The 19,812-nt window shown below is 37.3% G+C and overlaps 2 protein-coding genes across 6 annotated transcripts in view; one reads left to right on the forward strand and one right to left on the reverse strand.

Annotated features, from left to right (window-relative positions):
* LOC106878145 (microcephalin) overlaps positions 1-16,743 on the forward strand; it is a 29,004-nt gene extending 12,261 nt beyond the window's left edge. For all 5 annotated transcript variants that reach the window (XM_014927267.3, XM_014927265.3, XM_014927268.3 and 2 more), the window contains 8 exons: positions 1,806-1,881; positions 2,925-2,969; positions 5,073-6,078; positions 8,831-8,993; positions 12,166-12,243; positions 13,565-13,696; positions 15,262-15,349; positions 16,343-16,743. In XM_014927267.3, coding sequence (XP_014782753.2) covers positions 1,806-1,881; positions 2,925-2,969; positions 5,073-6,078; positions 8,831-8,993; positions 12,166-12,243; positions 13,565-13,696; positions 15,262-15,349; positions 16,343-16,422 — 1,668 coding nt within the window. In that variant the 3' untranslated portion in view covers positions 16,423-16,743. The remainder of the gene's footprint in view (positions 1-1,805; positions 1,882-2,924; positions 2,970-5,072; positions 6,079-8,830; positions 8,994-12,165; positions 12,244-13,564; positions 13,697-15,261; positions 15,350-16,342) is intronic.
* A 1,379-nt stretch (positions 16,744-18,122) lies between these two features.
* Positions 18,123-19,812, reverse strand: part of LOC106878138 (uncharacterized) — a 56,731-nt gene continuing 55,041 nt past the window's right edge. Inside the window, exon 29 of the mRNA XM_089355543.1 lies at positions 18,123-18,345. Within this exon, the coding sequence (XP_089211669.1) occupies positions 18,338-18,345 (8 nt within the window). The 3' untranslated portion in view covers positions 18,123-18,337. The remainder of the gene's footprint in view (positions 18,346-19,812) is intronic.

A 19,812-nucleotide genomic window follows, 5' to 3' on the forward strand; every position in this document is an offset into this window, starting at 1 on the left:
TGGCATGGTTTATATGGCTGGATGCCCTTCCTAATGCGAACCACTTTACAGTATGCTGGGTGCTTTTACGTGCCACTGGCATAGGTGCCAGTTGTGTGACACCAGTATCTGCCACGACTTCAATTTTATTGGGCTTGATGGGTCTTCTCAAGCACAGCATATTGCCAAGGGTCTTGGTTATTTGTAGTGCCTTCATGAAGCCCCAAAATTATAGGTATGACCACTTGTGAGGCCTGAAGGTCATAGGTATGACTACTTCACATGTATATGTGTGTTGTTTGAGTGACCTCTGTCATTTCTGCTGGAGTAGGAGACAGTCATATCATTAGATCAGCAGTGAAAATGCCTTGCTATGTTTAGTTGCAATCTTAAAAACTCAGAATGGGGTCAGCATTGCTTTAGATCTTTTGGGGGCTGACAAAATAAACCATCAGTCAAGAACAAATGCCAGTATAACCAACTGTATTCTCCTCTACTCTGAAAGACAAAATAAAAGTTTGTGTTGTATACAATATCTTTTACTTGTTTCGGTCATTGGACTGTGGTCATTCTAGGGCACTGCTTTGAAGGGTTTAGTCAAACAAATCGACCTCATACTTGTTTTTCAGGCTGATACTTTTTCTATTGGTTCTTTTATGGGGATGTAACAAAAACCAACACTAGATGTCAAGCAATAGTAGATGACAACTGCAAACACACACATACATATATTTGACAGGCTGTTTACTATAAATTTGTGTTTTTTTTTTTTGCTATTTTACATGAAATTTTCATTACTAATTTAAGACAATTACTTTGAGAACTTGATAAATAGCTTTCCATCCATTAACCATTGAACCGTAAAGTAATAGAGGCTACTTTTTGTAGGGGGAGGGGATAAGTCAATTACATTGGAGTAAGCAGATTTGTGTCCCTTGTTCACTGTGGAGGCTGTTAGATGTAATGGACTAAGTCTCAATAAATAACTAGATAAATATCTTAAAAAGGTGTTTGTCATTGTACCATTTAATGTCAAACGTCCAACTCATGCTAGCATGGAAACCGGATGTTAAACGACGATGATGATGATGTCATTTAGTCCGAAGTCAGTTCCAGTATATCAGACTAAGGGTCAAAGGTGTTTAGCTTTGGCTCCTTGGATCTATTCCATCTCAATCACATATTTTTTTAATTAATTTTTTTAAACTAAACAGTTTGAAACTTCAAATAGTGGTAGAACTTCTCATGTAGAACACGGTATACTTTGTGCGTTTTTGACAAAATTTCCTATTTTAGAAGTTATTTCATGTTCATGTTAATGTTGTGTTTGAGTAATTTCAACCAATCAACGATGTGTATTCGGTTGAAGAAAGCTACTGCTGTTTGTGATAGTAATCAAAGAGGAACAACTTCTGGGTCATCTCTACTAAATATCACCACTCTTTTCTATTCGTCACCTTTATCCTTCCTTCCTTTCTAGTCAGCACTGTGCATTCCTTACTCTTTCCCTCCCTCTATTCGTCACTTTTATCCTTCCTTCCTTTCTAGTCAGCACCATGCATTCCTTACTCTTTCCCTCCCTCTATTCGTCACTTTTATCCTTCCTTCCTTTCTAGTCAGTTCTTGTTTCTTACACACATTGTATCTAGGACTGCATTATTCTATGTTTTTTAAAGATGGATAGGATTTGAGCTATATTTGGCTGCTATTTCTAGCATATCGTATAACTACATAGTGGCTCCCTTGTTAAGTCATAATTTTAGATGTTATTGTTTGTTCAAAATATAAAGAAGGATCATTAATTAAAAACAATGTTTATTTTCCAGTTCAAACAAAATGTACCCCGTTTAACTACACCCCCGAGAATGAAGGAAAGACTCCTTGAATACAGCAGAAGCCAAGGTATGTGTTTGTGTTTCTCCCATAACTTTATTACTCCATTCTTGTCAAGTCTGTGACTGATATTTCCATGAACTGTACTGCATGCAAAAACTATTTTGTGACAGTAACTTCTGTTTCTAGTTTAATTAGTCAGACTGTTTTCAGGTTTATGTTGTTTCCTACTCTATGTGTGTTTTGTAACTGTATGTCTATATATTTGTATTTGTGTATATATAGTATTTTCGTTTATTACTGTTTGTCAACAGGAGAGTTATTAAGCTATTATAAATATGATGAAAGTGAAAACCAACACCTGTGGCTTGCACAGCTCTCTCAACCATTCATCATTAGCGTTTTAGAGAACACCAGAACACTAAGCATAGTATATTATTAACAATCTGTGCCGGTGGCACGTAAATAGCACCGTTCGAGCGTGATCATTACCAGCGTCGCCTTGCTGGCAATTGTGCCGGTGGCATGTGAAAAAACATTCAAGCGAGGTCATTGCCAGTGCCACTGGACTGGCTCCTGTGCAGGTGGCACGTAAAAAACACCATTTGAGCGTGGCCGTTGCCAGTACCGTCTGACTGGCCCTCGTGCCAGTGGCATGTAAAAGCACCCACTACACTCTTGGAGTGGCTGGCATTAGGAAGGGCATCCAACTGTAGAAACTCTGCCAAATCAGATTGGAGCCTGGTGCAGCCATCTTGTTCGCCAGTCCTCAGTCAAATCGTCCAACCCATGCTAGCATGGAAAGCGGACGTTAAATGATGATGATGATGATATGGGGGTGGGGTCATGTGTATGTATATATGTGTATGCATGAAGATTTGAGAGTTAGTTTATTTGTATGCACATTTATTAAGTGGTTCTGTTAGATATAGTTCAGTGAGGGTGGTCTATTGGTACCCAACACTTATTCTAAGAAATGAAATGTGTGTATGTATCTGTATATGTGTGTAAGTGTCTGCATGTCTGTGCATGTATCCTTTAAGCCTGTCTTCAGTGTTGATATTGTTGTAAATTAAGATAATCTTTCTATTGTCTTTTTTTTTCTCTTCCAGATAACACCCCTATTTGCCATCGTTCTTTCCAGAAACAGATCTTCAGTAAGTATTATACAGTCCCTTTAACTAGGTACATCTCCTTCATTGTACTGTTTTTCTTCACTTGAAAAACTGCTCACTGTGTGAATTTGCTGTTCTATGTGCTGAGAATACTGTTCTATTAATCATGCCTCATAAATAGCGCTGGTGCCAGTGCCAAATAAAAAGTAGCGTATACACTCTGTAAAATGGTTGGTGTTAGAAAAGGCATCCATCTGTAGAAACCAAACCAAAACACACAATTGGAGCCTGGTGTAGCTCTCTGCCTGGCCTGCTCTGATCCAAACTGTTCAACCCATGCCAGCATGGAAAATGGACGTTAAATGATGATGATACATTATTTACATCATTTACATTTGACGGATATTTGTCCTCATCTTGTCTGCCAAATCAGATTGGAGCCTGGTGTAGCCATCTGGTTCACCAGTCCTCAGTCAAATCGTCCAACCCATGCTAGCATGGAAAGCGGACGTTAAACGATGATGATGATGATGATGCACATAATATGCACCCAGATAGTTCTTGATTCAATATTACTGCATCTGCATAGCAGCCTGTGCATGTGTCTTCAAATGTAACCTAATGTTGACCAATACTTTGTGTATGAAATTTGGTAAATGGAAATGGCTATGAGTTAAGAAGTTTGCTTCCCAACCACATGGTTCTGGGTTCAGTCCCACTGCATGGCACCAATGTCTTCTACTACAGCCTTGGGCCAACCAAAGCCTTGTGAGTGGATTTGATGGACAAATTGAAAGAAGTGTGTCATACATGTGTGTCTTTGTGTTTGTCCCCAACCACCACTAGACAACCAGCGTTGGTTTGTTTACATTCTCATAACTTAGTGGTTTGACAAAAAGATAACCATAGAATAAGTACCATGCTTAAAAAAAGTAAGTGTTGGTGTTGATTTATTCAGTTCAGAAATTCTTCAAGGATGTGCTCCAGCATGGCCACTGTCTAATGACTGAAGCAAGTGAAAGATAAAACAAACCCATTGTTATGTCTAACATCATCTTATATGTGTATGTGTATTTTTGCTGATATAAGGTGCACATCATATTAAGTAACTTGATGTTCTCTTTTTTAAAGGTGGCTGTAGTAGAAGTTATTGCTGTTGTTTTTTATTACTGGCATTAAGAAGGGCATCCAGCTGTAGAAACAATGCCAAAGCGGACAGTGAAGCCTGGTGCATTCTTGCGGCTTGCCAGCTCCTGTCAAACCATCTAACCCATGCCAGTATAGAAAACGGATGTTAAATGATTTGAATGCTTATGATGATGATGTGGCTGCAGCTGCTTCAATAACCACTGGTGTGATTGCTGCAGCCAAGGTCATGGAAGTTGGCATTCAGCTCTCATCTTCTGTGGTCCAGTAAGCTTTGAAGTGGTTTGGTGTACCACGAATGTAAACAATTTGTTTTTCTACTTTCGATGACCACCTGTATCTGCTGACACTGTGTGAAATAAAAGTAAAAGGAAATTTCTCCAGAATAACCAGCATAGGGAACTCTAGTGACATTCCCATTTGGTTCTCTTGGAGTAGGTGTGGGCTTGAGTTATGTTATTTCTCAATATAATACAGTCAGAACATAGTGATGGGTAAAATACCGCTAAGCATCATCCAGCATGCTAACAATTCTGCCAGCTCGCCCCCTTAATATTCTCTTACTTGTTTTAGTCATTTGACTGCGGCCATGCTGGAGCACCACCTTTAGTCGAGCAAATCGACCCCGGGACTTATTCTTTGTAAGCCTAGTACTTATTCTATCGGTCTCTTTTGCTGAACCGCTAAGTGACGGGGACATAAACACACCAGCATCGGTTGTCAAGCAATGCTAGGGACACACACACACACACACACACACATAAATATATATATATATATACATATATACGACGGGCTTCTTTCAGTTTCCGTCTACCAAATCCACTCACAAGGCTTTGGTCGGCCCGAGGCTATAGTAGAAGACACTTGCCCAAGATGCCACACAGTGGCACTGAACCCGGAACCATGTGTTTGGTAAGCAAGCTACTTACCACACAGCCACTCCTGCGCCTATATGATAATAATAATTTCTAATAAACTGTGTTTTATTCTTTGTAGATGATGGTTCTGATGTAGAGAACAGTAGCCCTTCTGAAGACAAAGAAATGTTGAAGACTGAGAGTTTTAAGCTACATAATTCTGATGGCTCCACTCAACAGGACAGTTTGGCTTCAGCATCTTATCTCTCTATCAACAATCAAATGTCTTTTGTTCCCACCAAGTCGTCCGATCTTACTTGTCTGCCAAATCAACTCGACGTTTTAAATGACACAAAACAGAATCCTAAAGCAGTAAGTGAAATCGATCAACTGGATCAAAATGCCAAAATAAAAGTCAGTCCAGATTTACCAATGAAGTCATCGATATACTGTTCCATGATGTCTTCATCATTAGATGTGAAATCTGCTGAAAATTCTTCTACAGATGTTAGTGATGTTCCTGAGGATGTTGATGTGAATGTGAGCAGCACTGTCTTCAAGGAAGCTGACATTTTCAGTAACAGTCCTATTGAAAATCTGTCTAGTTCATTACTATCAAGTGACTGTGACACAAGTTTGACAAGCTTCAAAAGATCTCAGAGGATTTCTAGACAGAAATTTGCTCACAGAGAGACAATGCATGTACTTGGTATTAGTGATGAAGACTATGTCTCATCTAAAACAAGTAGTTTATCAAATGCTAACATTCCATCTTATAGAACTGATGATGTAGGTACTAACATATCTAGTTTCACTGTAAATCAGGAGGAAGTATTGATAAATGGCAATACACAAAACTCAAACACCCTGTCTTCCTTGTTGTCTTGGAAGAGTGTGGGAAGTTTAGACAATTCTCAAGAGAGTAAAGCTTGGGAGATGGAAATTGAGAAAGAGAAACAAGTCAGAGAGTCACAACAGACATCTTCCTCTTGCTTGGACCAGTCAGATACCATTATCTCAGATGACCAAACTCTTGGGCCCAGAGTCAAGCGAAGGAAACTTGACTTCCCTACTACTGTGTCTCTGACTACAAGGAACCTTCGACCTGTCAAGAAATATTTGGTGATGACCAGTATGTCTACCTCGTAAGTAAACTTTATGTTAATGGTATTGTCCTCATTAGAGGTAGCATGAAACTTTTGGTAATTTAAGGGTTTACTAAACTCCACAGTAGCATCTTTCATCTCAGTATTGTCACTCCCTAACTTTAGCAATAGTAGGAACACTATGAATGTTAACACCTCAACTATCGTTGCTAACTGACTTGCCATCAGCCATGTACCATTTATATAATCTATCTCACATTTTCGTGTAACAGGTGGTAGATAACCTAAAATTATCGTGGACTAGTTTGAAATGAAAACTTTCAGTCTCCCCAAATACAGTTGATACTCACTGATTTTTGTAGCCTGTATTTGACGAAAATATGTATTAACCAGTGGTACATCAACTATTTATTATTATACAAAATAGAGTTGTTTTTTTTTTAATGTATAGTTAATGAAACCCCCTGTTAATGGATGGTACACCTAGTATACCATTTCTACGATATTAACATTTCTTTCCAAATTTCATGTTTTTTTTTTTTGTCTAGTAAAGGAATACTTTTCATCTTACGAGGTTTTTAGTTTCATTCAACAACCAAATTGCATTTGGGAAGAACCGTCTGGCATTTGCTCTAAATTGCAGCAAAATACACCTGCTTGATAATTAGCATGCATTATAAGTTCTTTGTTTGGAGGAAATGACTCTTGTGTATGTGTACCATGTTGGAACATGTCATGCCAGGTGACACTAATATTTAATGTTTTCTTCTCTTCATACATATGGTATGATATACAATTGCTTCTGACAAGGGACTAAGTTGTCAGATGGAATGAATAATATACATGTTATTGGGTTGTCCAGAAAGTTTGTGCCGATTTATAGTAGCTTACTTTTCGACTTATTTGCCATGAAGCCACCTCGATTCTGAGAAGAGGGTATTTTCAAGTTAAAGGAAAGATAGAGACGCATTATGCAACAAAATGGTTCATATTTGGTTGATTAAAAATGTAATGGCAAGTATTTATTGACCTTTTTCATTCCTTTAAAACTCGGCACGAACTTTCTGGACAACCCAATAGATACACGTTTTCAAAACGTGTATGTACCATTCATGCTTGATTACTAATTTGAAGGTTTTGTTCTTTCTTTTCTCAAAGAATCCATTTATAAAATCACATCTGGTGAATACATTGAATCAAACCAAGGCCAAATTAACATAAAAACCATGCTGACTGTAAAGGGACTTGATGTCAAGTTTATGGCACCTCTTCTGTGCACATCCCTTGCTAATAATGAGCACATTAGTATCCATTCTCTTTATAACCCCACTCTCGCAAAAAAATCGACCATGGTCAGAATTTCCAATCGCATTTAATTGTTTGATCAACAAAACTATTAGCGTCATTGGATTAGCATATAAGTGGCTGAGTAAACTACAGATACTTGTAACCTTAGCATAATTCTCAAGCATAATTAGCATGTCTGTGTGAAAAGGTTCGACCTTTGAATTACAGGTACAGTGCGTCAGTTTCTGTCTGCCTAGTTTCAGTCAAAAGTTATAGGTCAATCTGTGGCTATAAACAGCAATGTTTACTGAGGTGCAGCCCTGTGGAATCAAAATAAAGCCTCATGATTGTGAAATGAACTTCTTAATAATAATTTTGCCAGTGGAACTGATGTGGATGATGATGGTTTTGGCTGATGAAGATGCTTCTGAGCATACTCTTCAGGACGAAATATCCAGATGTCAGCTTCTTTCTGACTACAGTGCAATTCCAGCTTGGGTACTGTCTTTACCATTCCACCATCATCATCATCATCATCGTTTAATGTCCGCTTTCCATGCTAGCATGGGTTGGACGATTTGACTGAGGACTGGTGAAACCAGATGGCTGCACCGGGCTCCAATCTGATTTGGCAGAGTTTCTACAGCTGGATGCCCTTCCTAACGCCAACCACTCTGAGAGTGTAGTGGGTGCGTTTACGTGCCACCGGCACGAAGGCCAGTCAGGCGGTACTGGCAACGGCCACACTCAAATGGTGTATTTTATGTGCCACCCTCACAAGAGCCAGACCAGGGGCACTGGCAACGATCTCGCTCGAAAGTCCTTACACATGCCATGGCCATGATTCTCTAAAAGTGTATGATACTCTTTCCCGTATGCTAAGTACACTGTTATGTTCTTGTACACCTCAGCTGAGTACCTCTGCCAAACACGATACTCTACAAATGATTTTTTTTTATTCTCCCCTGTGTTGAGGAATTTTTTTCACTGGGTTGTTTTGTATGGTTGATCATTTTTATGCCTGTGGCAGCATGATACCTCTTTCAGCACTGTTGAAGTTTATGTTTGGTGTTAGGAAGGGCATCCAGCTGTAGAAACCATACCAAAATCAAACGGGGAGCCTGAACAGCCCTTCAGCTGGTCAGCTCTTAGCAAACTATCTAATTCATGTCAGCATGGAAAGCAGATGTTAAATGATGATGATGATGTTTGGTTAGGCATCTCTCACAAAATGGATCTTGCTTGTTCCTTTTGGTCAGCTTGTTTCACTAATCAAAACTTGTTTCGCTAATCAAAACTTGTTTCGCTAATCAAAACTTTTAAAGTTGGAACCCCAGCAAAATCACAATCTGTGACATTAAATATTTTTTTATATTTTAGATTCTATTTTAGTTCCAAATTTTCTTTATTCAGATATTCATTTTAATAAAAAAAAAAATTCTTTTTTCTTGATTTTTTTTTTCTGTTTAAAAATTCATATTTCTATGACTTGGTGTACTTCTAGAGATCAAGAAATGGTGAAATCTGTAGCCAAAACCCTGGGTGAATGCGTAATCAGTGACATTGTGAAGAAGTCCACGACACATGTAATCTGTGGTATGCCTAGGCGCACACTCAACGTGCTCTTTGCTCTTTCTCAGGGATGCTGGCTTGTCAGTAAAGAATGGGTAAGTCAAGATTTCATTCTTTAAACATTTAGAATTCAAATTACTTTGTCAGATGTTATTTTTTTTTCATTCACATTGTTTTGAATTAATTATGCATTATCTCATAGATTTGAGGTTTTGATGGTGTGGTTGTTTATTTTTAAAATGATTTTGTAGGGTGGCTGTAGGAGGTCAGATCAGGCTAGCTTAAACATAAAACAAGTAGAATATTTGGACCAGATATGGCTGGTTTAAATGCTAATGGGTTAACTAATTCTACTGTTTCATACTACTACTTACTTGTTGGACTATATATATATATATATATATATATATATATATATATATATATATATATATACATATATATATACATATATATATATATACACACACACACACACGCATATATATACGATGGGCTTCTTTCAGTTTTTGTTTACTAAATCCATTCACAAAGCTTTGGTTGGACCAGGGCTATGCTAGAAGATATTTGCCCATGGTGCCATGCAGTGGGATTGAACCCAAGACCATATAGCTGGGAAGCAAACTTCTTAACCATACAGCCATACCTGTGCCTATGTGAATGTTAGAAACAATTCTGGCAACCAGTTCCTGTTCTGTTTCAATGACTTGGCCAAATAACGATTAAATTTGGTTGTTGGTGTCCCTTTCAAGAAGTTTTTCCCATTTTGAGTAGTTGGTTGGTAAACTCAGCTATCCATACATATATTTATGGTAATGCTAAGTCGTAAAGTGTGATGTCATGGTTATGATGTTTCTAAATAAATTTTGATCTGATTAGCTTGGAATCCACAAAGAATTACAGCCAGAGCTTGTCTGAAGTTGCCAACAAAAAACAATGGTTACTTCTCCCCTTATATATGTTTTATCTCTTAGATTTTGCTTTGTCTGATTCAATACTTGACTTGCTCATTTGTAGTTGTAGGTACCATCTTAAATCAACTTGCATCTTTGTTGGAGCTCGTCCTTGAGCAAGTTCTCAATATTTCATAGAAGATCATGTGAAATCTAGCTTAAACACATAAGGTGTTGTTCTTCCATCATCCAGAAGTATTGCTGCAATGCCATTTGATGCAACAACAATTGCAAGAAGCTGCCTTTGGCAGACTTTTGCAAGCAGATTTATCAGGGATAAATTGCCAGTGCTGCCAGGAGTATCAATGAAGGAGTGTCTTCTCTTATTTTTTCATGTTTCTCTGATATAGATGCTTCTGGTCATCCATCAAATGAGGTACATTTTCTTTCAGAAACTGATTCAAGCCTTGCATACTGTAGTCTGTCTTTTGAAAAACTTCTCATGCTACCTCCACTTCTTCATCTGATTCTGGTATTCCACAAAATCACTTATACATATTGCCATTCATATTTTACTTTGATTCAGTCTTCTGACATGTTTTTATATCCCTGGCAGAAAAGATGAGGTTTGTTAATTTCACATGGAGTGAGCATAATAGCAAAGAACTCTCATATCTGACTTGCTTAATGAGTCAGATAAGACAGCTGTTTGCTTCTTCTAGAATCTATTTGCGTTGTTCATTGGCTGTGTATGAATCCATGTAGTTCACATGCTTCTTGGTATGTTGTGTACATCCACTCTGCAAAGCAGCTGAGAACCTCAAGCCACATCAGTCTGTGGAGTGTGTGGAGAAGGAGCTACAAGTAAAATCATTTTCTATTCTTGGGATTAACAGTGTAAACATACTGTATTTTAACGTGTATAAGGAATCCCCTAATTTTTGGAGCTTAAAATTTGGGAAAAAAGTTTTGTAAAGGATTATAATACTATCCATGTATATGAAACTCCCATATTTTTTTAACCTAATTTTTAACAAAAAAAAAAAAAATGTTCCTTATACACATTAAAATACTGTACTCAGTAGCATCATTTACCTTGACTTCTTTGTGACTTACTAAATGACACTACTTCCTTTGATATGTTTGGGTGTAGTAGGTTTGCAAGTTTATATAGGAAAGACTCAGTGAATTTGTCTTGGTAGCACTGGGCAGACAGAAACTATAACCCTGGTCAACCAGTGCTCTGCAAGTAAATTTGGTAGATGGAAATTGTCTGAAGTAAATATGCATGTGTGTATGTCTGTGTGGATGCTTACATTCTGCACGTTGCACTAAAAGGTTCTTGTTTACAAACATCACATAGTGTTAAGACAAGGTACACTCAAATATATACACACATGTGTATGTGTTTGAGTGTACCCTTAAAAAGAAACAGTTAAGATGATATTGAATGATGCTTGAATCAACTGATGAGTTGTGATCTTTGTGAGGTCCTACTATAAAGTGACCCAGAATATACCTTAATTGAGACACATATTGTGAACTAGGTACTAGATATTCTATAGTCAACTAGGTACCTAGATGCTGTTGTTGTTGTTGGCACTCCGTCGCTAATGGCGTCGAGGGTTCCAGTTGATCCGTTCAACGGAACAGCCTGCTCGTGAAATTAACATGCAAGTGGCTGAGCATTCCACAGACATGTGTACCCTTAACGTAGTTCTCGGGGATAGTCAGCGTGACACAGAGTGTGACAAGGCTGACCCTTTGAATTACAGGCACAACAGAAACAGGAAGTAAGAGTGAGAGAAAGTTGTGGTGAAAGAGTACAGCAGGATTCGCCACCATCCCCTGCCAGAGCCTCGTGGATCTTTGTGTTTTCGCTCAATAAACACTCACAACGCGCCCGGGCTGGGAATCGAAACCGCGATCCTATGACCGCGAGTCTGCTGCCCTAGCATCCAGACTAATACCATATAGTGGATTAGGTACCATACATTGAACTAGGCATACTATATGCTAAACTGTAGTGGACTAGGTAGCATGTGGTGTGCCATATGAACTCAGTACCATGTGGAAGTCTTGGTAGCATATGATGAATTAGGTGCCATATGGAGGTTTAGACAGCATGTAGTGAAAAATGTACCATAGAATGAACTAGGTACCATTTCAAAGTTTTCAAAGTTTAGGCAGTTTAGTGTGAACTAGATGCTGTATGAAAGTTATGGAACCATATAGGGACTAGATACTGTGCAGTAACTAAGAATTGGATATCATGAAACAACTATTGTAGCTAGCTCTGTACTGTCTGATGTTGTTATGTTATTATGTTTTGATGTCATAGAAGTAAATATGAGTTTCTGTTTTCTCCTTGCAGGTGTCAGCATCAATGGAGGCCGGCTGTTGGTTGGATGAGAATAAATTTGAGTTGGTTGCTAGCTATCCTGTGGCCCAGGTAAGGTTATGCTGCTAAGATTTAGTGATCCAGTGTTGTGTTTGTCTTTCACCAAAACATTCAACTCTGCTTGCCAGAGACTTCATGTCCATTTAAGAAATTGTTATTGTTAATATTTATACAGAAATCCATCACTTACCCTCTCTCTTACCGAGAGTTATCCTTTCTGACATTCTGACATTACTCTTCCTCTTCCCTTTCTGCTGTTGTCCCCTATTTTTCCTTGTGTCATGGATGGTTGTTAGGAAGGGTTTAATAAAAGTGTACATGGCGCAGGAGTGGCTGTGTGGTAAGTAGCTTGCACGGCACCTTGGGCAAGTGTCTTCTACTATAGCCTCGGGCTGACCAAAGCCTTGTGAGTGGATTTGGTAGACGGAAACTGAAAGAAGCCCGTCGTATATATGTATATATATAAGTATGTGTTTGTGTGTCTGTGTTTATCCCCCCAACATCACTTGACAACCGATGCTGGTGTGTTTACGTCCCCGTAACTTAGCGGTTCGGCAAAAGAGACTGATAGAATAGGTACTAGGCTTCTAAAGAATAAGGCCTGGGGTCGATTTGCTCAACTAAAGGCGGTGCTCCAGCATGGCCACAGTAAAAAAGACTGAAACAAGTAAAAGAGTAAAGAGTATAATATGTAAAGATAATAAAATTTAAGGATTTGGTTACAAAATACAAACACGCAATGTTGTTTTGGATAAATATGTATACAGAAGTCATTTAACCCTTTAGTGTTTAAACCGGCCATATCAGGCCAAAATTGTCTTCCTGTTTTATGCTCAAACCAGCCAGCTCTGACCTCTCACACCTACCCTACAAAGTCATTTTAAAAATAAACAGGGTCATCATCAAAATCTCAGAGTTACAAGATGCTGTACAATTAATTTGCAGCCTTGTGAGTGGATTTGGTAGACGGAAACTGAAAGAAGCCTGTCATATATATATGTGTGTGTGTGTGTGTGTGTGTGTGTATGTGTATGTTTGTGTGTCTGTGTTTGTCCCCCCAACACCGATGGTGGTGTGTTTACGTCCCTGTAACTTAGCGGTTCGGCAAAAGAGACTGATAGAGTAAGTACTAGGCTTACAAAGAATAAGTCTTGGGGTTGATTTGTTCGACTAAAGGCAGTGCTCCAGTATGGCTGCAGTCAAATGACTGAAACAAGTAAAAGAGTAAAAAGAGATATATATAATATGTGTGTATGTATGCATGTATGTATTAGTGACGTTTATGAATGTTTTGTGTGTGTGCGTGCATGTGTTGATGCAGTGTGGCTTTTATTCTACCTGGGTTATCTTTTTGCATTGTTATTATTTACAGTTATATCGTGAACAGAAGCAGCTCAACTCTGGCCCTAAAGTGTTCGATGAGTGTGGGAGTATCTATGTCTCTGCTGTTAAGGCCCCTCCAAAGAAGGATCTGATTCAGTTATTGCAGCTGTGTGGAGGAAAAGTAAGTAATTAGAAGTCATGTAATGTCTACTGCATTCTTAACAATGGAAACAGTGTGTTGAACTGGCTGACATATATTCATATCATCATCATCATCATTATTATTTACCATCCATTTTCCATGCTGGCATGGGTTAGACAGTTTGACTGGAGCCAGTTAAGTGGAGAACTGTACCAGTTTCCAGTCTGATGTGGTTTGGTTTCTACAGCTAGATGCCCTTCCTAATGCCAACCACTCCAAGAGTGTAGTGGGTATCCTTCTGTGTGTCACCAACATGGGTACCTTTTACGTGTCAGCAGCACTGCCACGACTACAATTTTCACTTGGCTTGATGAGTCTTCTGTAGCACAGCAAATTGTTAAAGGTCTCGATCACTTGTCATTATCTCTGTGAGAACCAACATCCGAAGATCATGCTTCACCACCTCATGCCACATCTTGTATCTACCTCTTCTACAAGTTCTGTCCACAGGTAGAAATCAGCACTTCTTTACACAGTTGTTCTCGTCCATATGCATTACATGCCCATACCAGCACAGCTATCTCTCTTGCACACCACATCTGATGCATCTTATGCCCAACTTTTCTCTCAAGATACTTACACTCTGTCATACATGCACACTGACATTGTACACCCAGTGATGCATATATGTACCTATATCTGTATTCATATACAGACATCCCTTGCATTACAGAAGGATCACATTCACATACTTTGTAATGAAACATGGAATTTCATAGCATAGAGTGTATTTTCCCATTGAATTCCATGTTCATCGATTTCCATCTAATATGGAAATCTTTGGTAAAATTTGTTTCATATTAAATGCCACATTACAGCAAGTTTTTTAGGAGCACAATGTTTCCATGGTATGGAGGAGGATTATATATTTATACACTTAGATGTATATTTTTATCAGTGTATATCATCATCATTTAATGTCTGTTTTCCTTGCTGGCATGGATTGAACAGTTCAACAGGAGCTGGTGAGCAAGAGGATTATCAAGCTCCAGTGTCTACTTTGGTTTTTACAGCTGGATGCTCTTCTTAATGCTAACCACTTTACAGAGTGTACTGGGTACTTTTTACATGGCAGCTGCACCAGTGAAATCACCAAATAACTTACAAGACAAGGCCCACTCAACTAAGGGGTGTAGTACTGAGGGAAGTGGCTTTGTGCCGGGTAATGAGAGTTTAAAGTATGATAGAGAGATAGAAACAAGTGTCTTGCTGTAGGGAAGACATATGATTATACTCATCATCGTTGTTGTCACCGTTATTGTTGTTTAACATCCTCCTTCCATGCTGGCATGAATTGGACGGTTTGACAGGAGCTGGCCAGACAGGAGCCTGCATCAGACTTCTGTGTCTTTGGGAAAAAAAGAGTCACAAGTATAATCTAAATCTTTTATTCAAAAGCCTTTGTTTAATGATAAGGTTGTTAAGCATGCTGCACTTACACATATTTATATAATCGATTCATGAACAAGAAGCCCCTATCAATAATACATTTATTGAAATAGCACTGAAATTAACAGCCTTTCTTTTTATATTATATTATACAGGTGAAGAACACGATATGTAATGCTAGTATCTATATTGGTGAGGAGTATCATCCATCCATGATTAGTGTTACTCCTCTTTGGATATTTGGTAAGTTTCATTTGGTATGGTATTTCTTCTGTTTTTTCGAGCAAGGTGATATTTCCCCATGGCCCAGACATGTTTTCATGGAATATTAGAACGAACGACACTGCTTATATGACAGTGACACTCATTTTCATCTATCACACAAACATACACACTTCCATACATATATACATACACATATTTCGATGATGTGACTGTTTGTTTTTAGAATGACATTGTAGGGTAGGTGTGAGAGGCCAGATCTAGCCAGTTTGAAGATAAAACAGGTAAAATATTTGGGATGGATGTGGTCAGTTTAAATGCTGAAAGGCATTCAGAGTAATCTGAATGCTAAAGAGATTAAGGTTTCTCCGTTTGCTTCTATCATTCTCAAGGCCCTGCAAAAGGTCCTGGGTGTTGTGTTTTCACTTCTGTTTAAATAGCAGGTGAAGTCATAAAGGGATGTTGTCTATAATTCCAATAGTTTTCTTTCTGAGAAGGGGTCATTTTCTCTCCTATAGACTTTCTCTCATCCATTGCTCTGCTGCCGTACACTTCAATTTTCGTATGGTAACTAGGGTTGTAAATTGTAAGAGCAACAGCAGCAGCATTTTTTTTTGTTGATACACAGGAAAACATGGAATGAAGTACTGAAGGCTGATCTCAAATCACTGAGCCTTATGAAGGAGGTGACAAAGGACTGAGATATCTGGCACCTTGCTGTACTCAACAAGACCCATCCACCACAGTAGAATTGATACTGGTGCTACTGCCATGTAAAAAGCATCCAGTAGATTCTGTAAAGTGATTGGCATTAGGAAGGACATCCAGCCATAGAAACCATGCCAGAACAAACAATGGAAGCTGGTGTGGCTCCTGGCCTTTCCAGCTCCTGTTGAACCATCCAGTCCATGCCAGCATGGAAAACTGATGTTAAATGATGATGATGATGATGACGACAGCGGCGCAAGATCCTTGTACACTGACATATCTCTTTTCTATCTTCTCTATTTCCAGATTCCATCAGTTCAGGAACAGCTTTGCCTTTCGATGACTACATGCTTGGCCAACCAAAACCACCAAGTCCAGAATATTAGATGCCAGGATCAAATTAATGCGACCCAATTCAGGGGTATATTTTTAACCACAGTAGCAGTATTTGTATGTGGAACTACAAAAAGAAAACTTCTCTATTTGTTGAGTTCTATCAACAGTTTTAGATGATTTTGCTAAAGTGTAACCCAGGCTGTTTAAAAATGCATACAGACTTTACAGTATTTATATAAGTAGTGTGTATACAGAATTTTAAAAGACTCTGCGTATAGATCGCTTTATTTGAAACATAAATGACTTTGTGTGATAAATGAACATAGATTTTTAATTTTATCACTACAGTAATATACATTTTCCTTCCAGTTCCTTCACCTCTTGTCCACTTCATCACATTCATTTACATATGTCCATATATACATGTATATATGTACACTCGCTCATACATACCTACATATATATATATGCATAATAATATTACATGCCGATGCACGTATTTAGACATGGTGTGGAATTGAAAATGTATTTGTTTATACCAAGATTTAGTGTTTTGCAGTATGTTAATATTGTAAATGTCTCACATGAAAAACTATTTGGTGAATCAGTTTTGTACATTATAAGGAATAATTCTACAATGTATGTTGTGTGTGTGTATATATATATATATATATGTATATATGTGTGTGTGTATATATATATATATATATGTATATGTATGTGTGTATATATGTGTGTTTGTGTATATATATATATGTGTATATATATATATATGAGATATATATATATATATATATATGAGATATATATATATATATATATATATGAGATATAGATATATATATATATATGAGATATAGATATATATATATATATGAGATATAGATATATATATATATATGAGATATTTTTATATATATATATGAGATATTTTTATATATATATATGAGATATTTTTATATATATATATGAGATATTTTTATATATATATATATATATACATATATATATATATGATATATATACATATATATATATATGAGATGTATATTTATATATATATATATTATATATATATATATATATATATATATATATATATATATATATATATATATATATATATATATATATATATATGAGATATACATTCATATATATATATATATATATATATATATATATATATTTAAAAGATGCAACAGTGAAAAGAGTAAAGTGTGTGAACCAAAGAGGAAAGGTAGTTGGAGTGAATGAAATGATTTCAGCAAGACTCAGACCTGCATCATAAATGCATCTTTTGTAGCTGGTTACCATTTTAAAGCTTAGATGTTTAGGCACAGGTGTGGTTGGCTGCTTAAGTAGTTCACTTCACAACCATGTAGTTTCAGGCGCAGTGTTACTGTTAGCCTCTGTATGGATTGGCTAAAACCCTGTGAGTGAATTTAATTGATGGAAACTGAAAAGAAGCCTGTTGCACATTATGCATCTGTGTGTATGGTTATGATTATGAATATTTCAGCCTCCTTGTTTTGGCGTCAAGCATTAATTGTAAAAAGATATTACTCTCATACAAGTGGTGCTGTTTGCAATCTCCTGTGAAAGACTATTTACCTTGCTTTGGAATAAGCAAAGGTTGGTGACAAGAAATGCATCCGACTGTACAAAATTTGCATCAGTTAATCCTGCCTGACTTATTCAAATATGGAAATATAGATGGTAAAACAATAATGTGAAATATAAGATAAACTGAAAGAATTCACTGAATCTTTTATTAACAACAAACTTGTGTAAATAGTCTGAAGACATGACAAATGTGAGATTTTCTTTGCTTGTTTTTCAATGACTGATTTCTCTGCTTTACTTTAACTGTCCATCACACCAATCGCTTCTTATTTGCCATCCAGTATCTTTTGGATCCCTTTAGAATAAAATGTCTGTTCATTCTTTTGTTTTTAATCGCATTTAAAGTGCTAAAAACAGAACGCGATATAAATTGATATTTTAAATAGCATTTGTATTTTTAAGTAAACAACATGAAGTAATTAAACAGACAAAAATAAATTTGTAAAACTGGTTATAACTGAAGGAAAGATTCTGCAACTCTAGAAGAATCTCTCTATTGAAAATACAGAGTAACGCAGGAGTGTATCCTTCCACTTAGTCCAATTTATGATTTTCCTACATCTCTTCAAAACAAACACTCATACACAAACATACAGCTTCTTATGGAGTTGACATCATACACACATACTTTACATTCTCCAGACAGGTTGGCAACTACTCCAACTTACACAAATTAACCATCTGTATAACTGGCTCCACACCTATCAGATCCACCATCTGCTTTCTTACCAGCACACAACATTAAAAGTAACCAATCAACATACACAAAGACAAACATGTTAGGACTCCTGATCCTCCTCCCCCTCCTATCCACTGCCCATATCATCTCGTCTTGACGGTTTTGATCTGACACGCCATTGCTCCCATTTTATCTTTTTCCCAGATACTTCCAACAATCCTTCTATAATGTAAGTTGTCTACGTGTATTTTCCCTAAAGTAAGACACCTCTGTTTGCCCCTGGCACTTAGTTGTAAGGGCTTTTCCTTTTTTTCTTCTATCCTGTCTTTCAATTTACTTGGCAACCCACTTGTGTTGTTGGCACAAAAGAAGCACTTAGTACACTAAAGTGGTTGGCATTAGAAATGGCATCTAGCCATAGAAATCATGCCAAAACTGGCATGGAATATGATGCAGTCTTGTAGTTCACTGGATCCTGTCAAACTGTCCAATCCATGCCAGCATGGAAAACAGATAATTAAGTTTTTCATGTGAGACATTTACAATATTAACATACTGCAAAACACTAATGACCCGCAACATTCAAAAACACACATTGAAGACATAGTAACAAAAATGCAAATATACTTTGAATAATCAAAGGTACTGCATTTGGCAAACAGAAAGAACCAAGAACAGAGGTATACAAACAGTTCAATAAATTTGTCCAAAATTATTTCAGACTTGTCTGGGTTGCCAATATTTTGTCAATGAGTTACAGAATATAAGAGGTTGTGTACATAGTGCACCCATAAGCCACTTACAACAACAAAATGATTTAAAATTAAAACTACCTGGTTACACAAGGAACATGCACAGATGTAGCTATGTGGATGAGAAGCTTGCTTTCCAATTATGTGGTATTGGATTCAGTCCCACTGTCTGGCAACTTGGGCAAGTGTCTTCTACAGTAGTTCCACCCATGCAAGCATGGAAAAATGGGTGTTAAATTATGATGAGGAGGTGGTGGAGGAGGAAGAGTACATTGAATAATGTAGTTCTAGATGCAGATCTTAACTAGACAGCATGGTTTGATTTGGAAAAAATCTTTGATTGAAGGTTGTCTGTTCAGCTAGCTAGCTTTAATCAAACAAAA

This window comes from Octopus bimaculoides, chromosome 7, assembly GCF_046866305.1.
Source record: "Octopus bimaculoides isolate indiv1 chromosome 7, ASM4686630v1, whole genome shotgun sequence".
NCBI classification, from domain to species: Eukaryota; Metazoa; Mollusca; class Cephalopoda; order Octopoda; family Octopodidae; genus Octopus; species Octopus bimaculoides.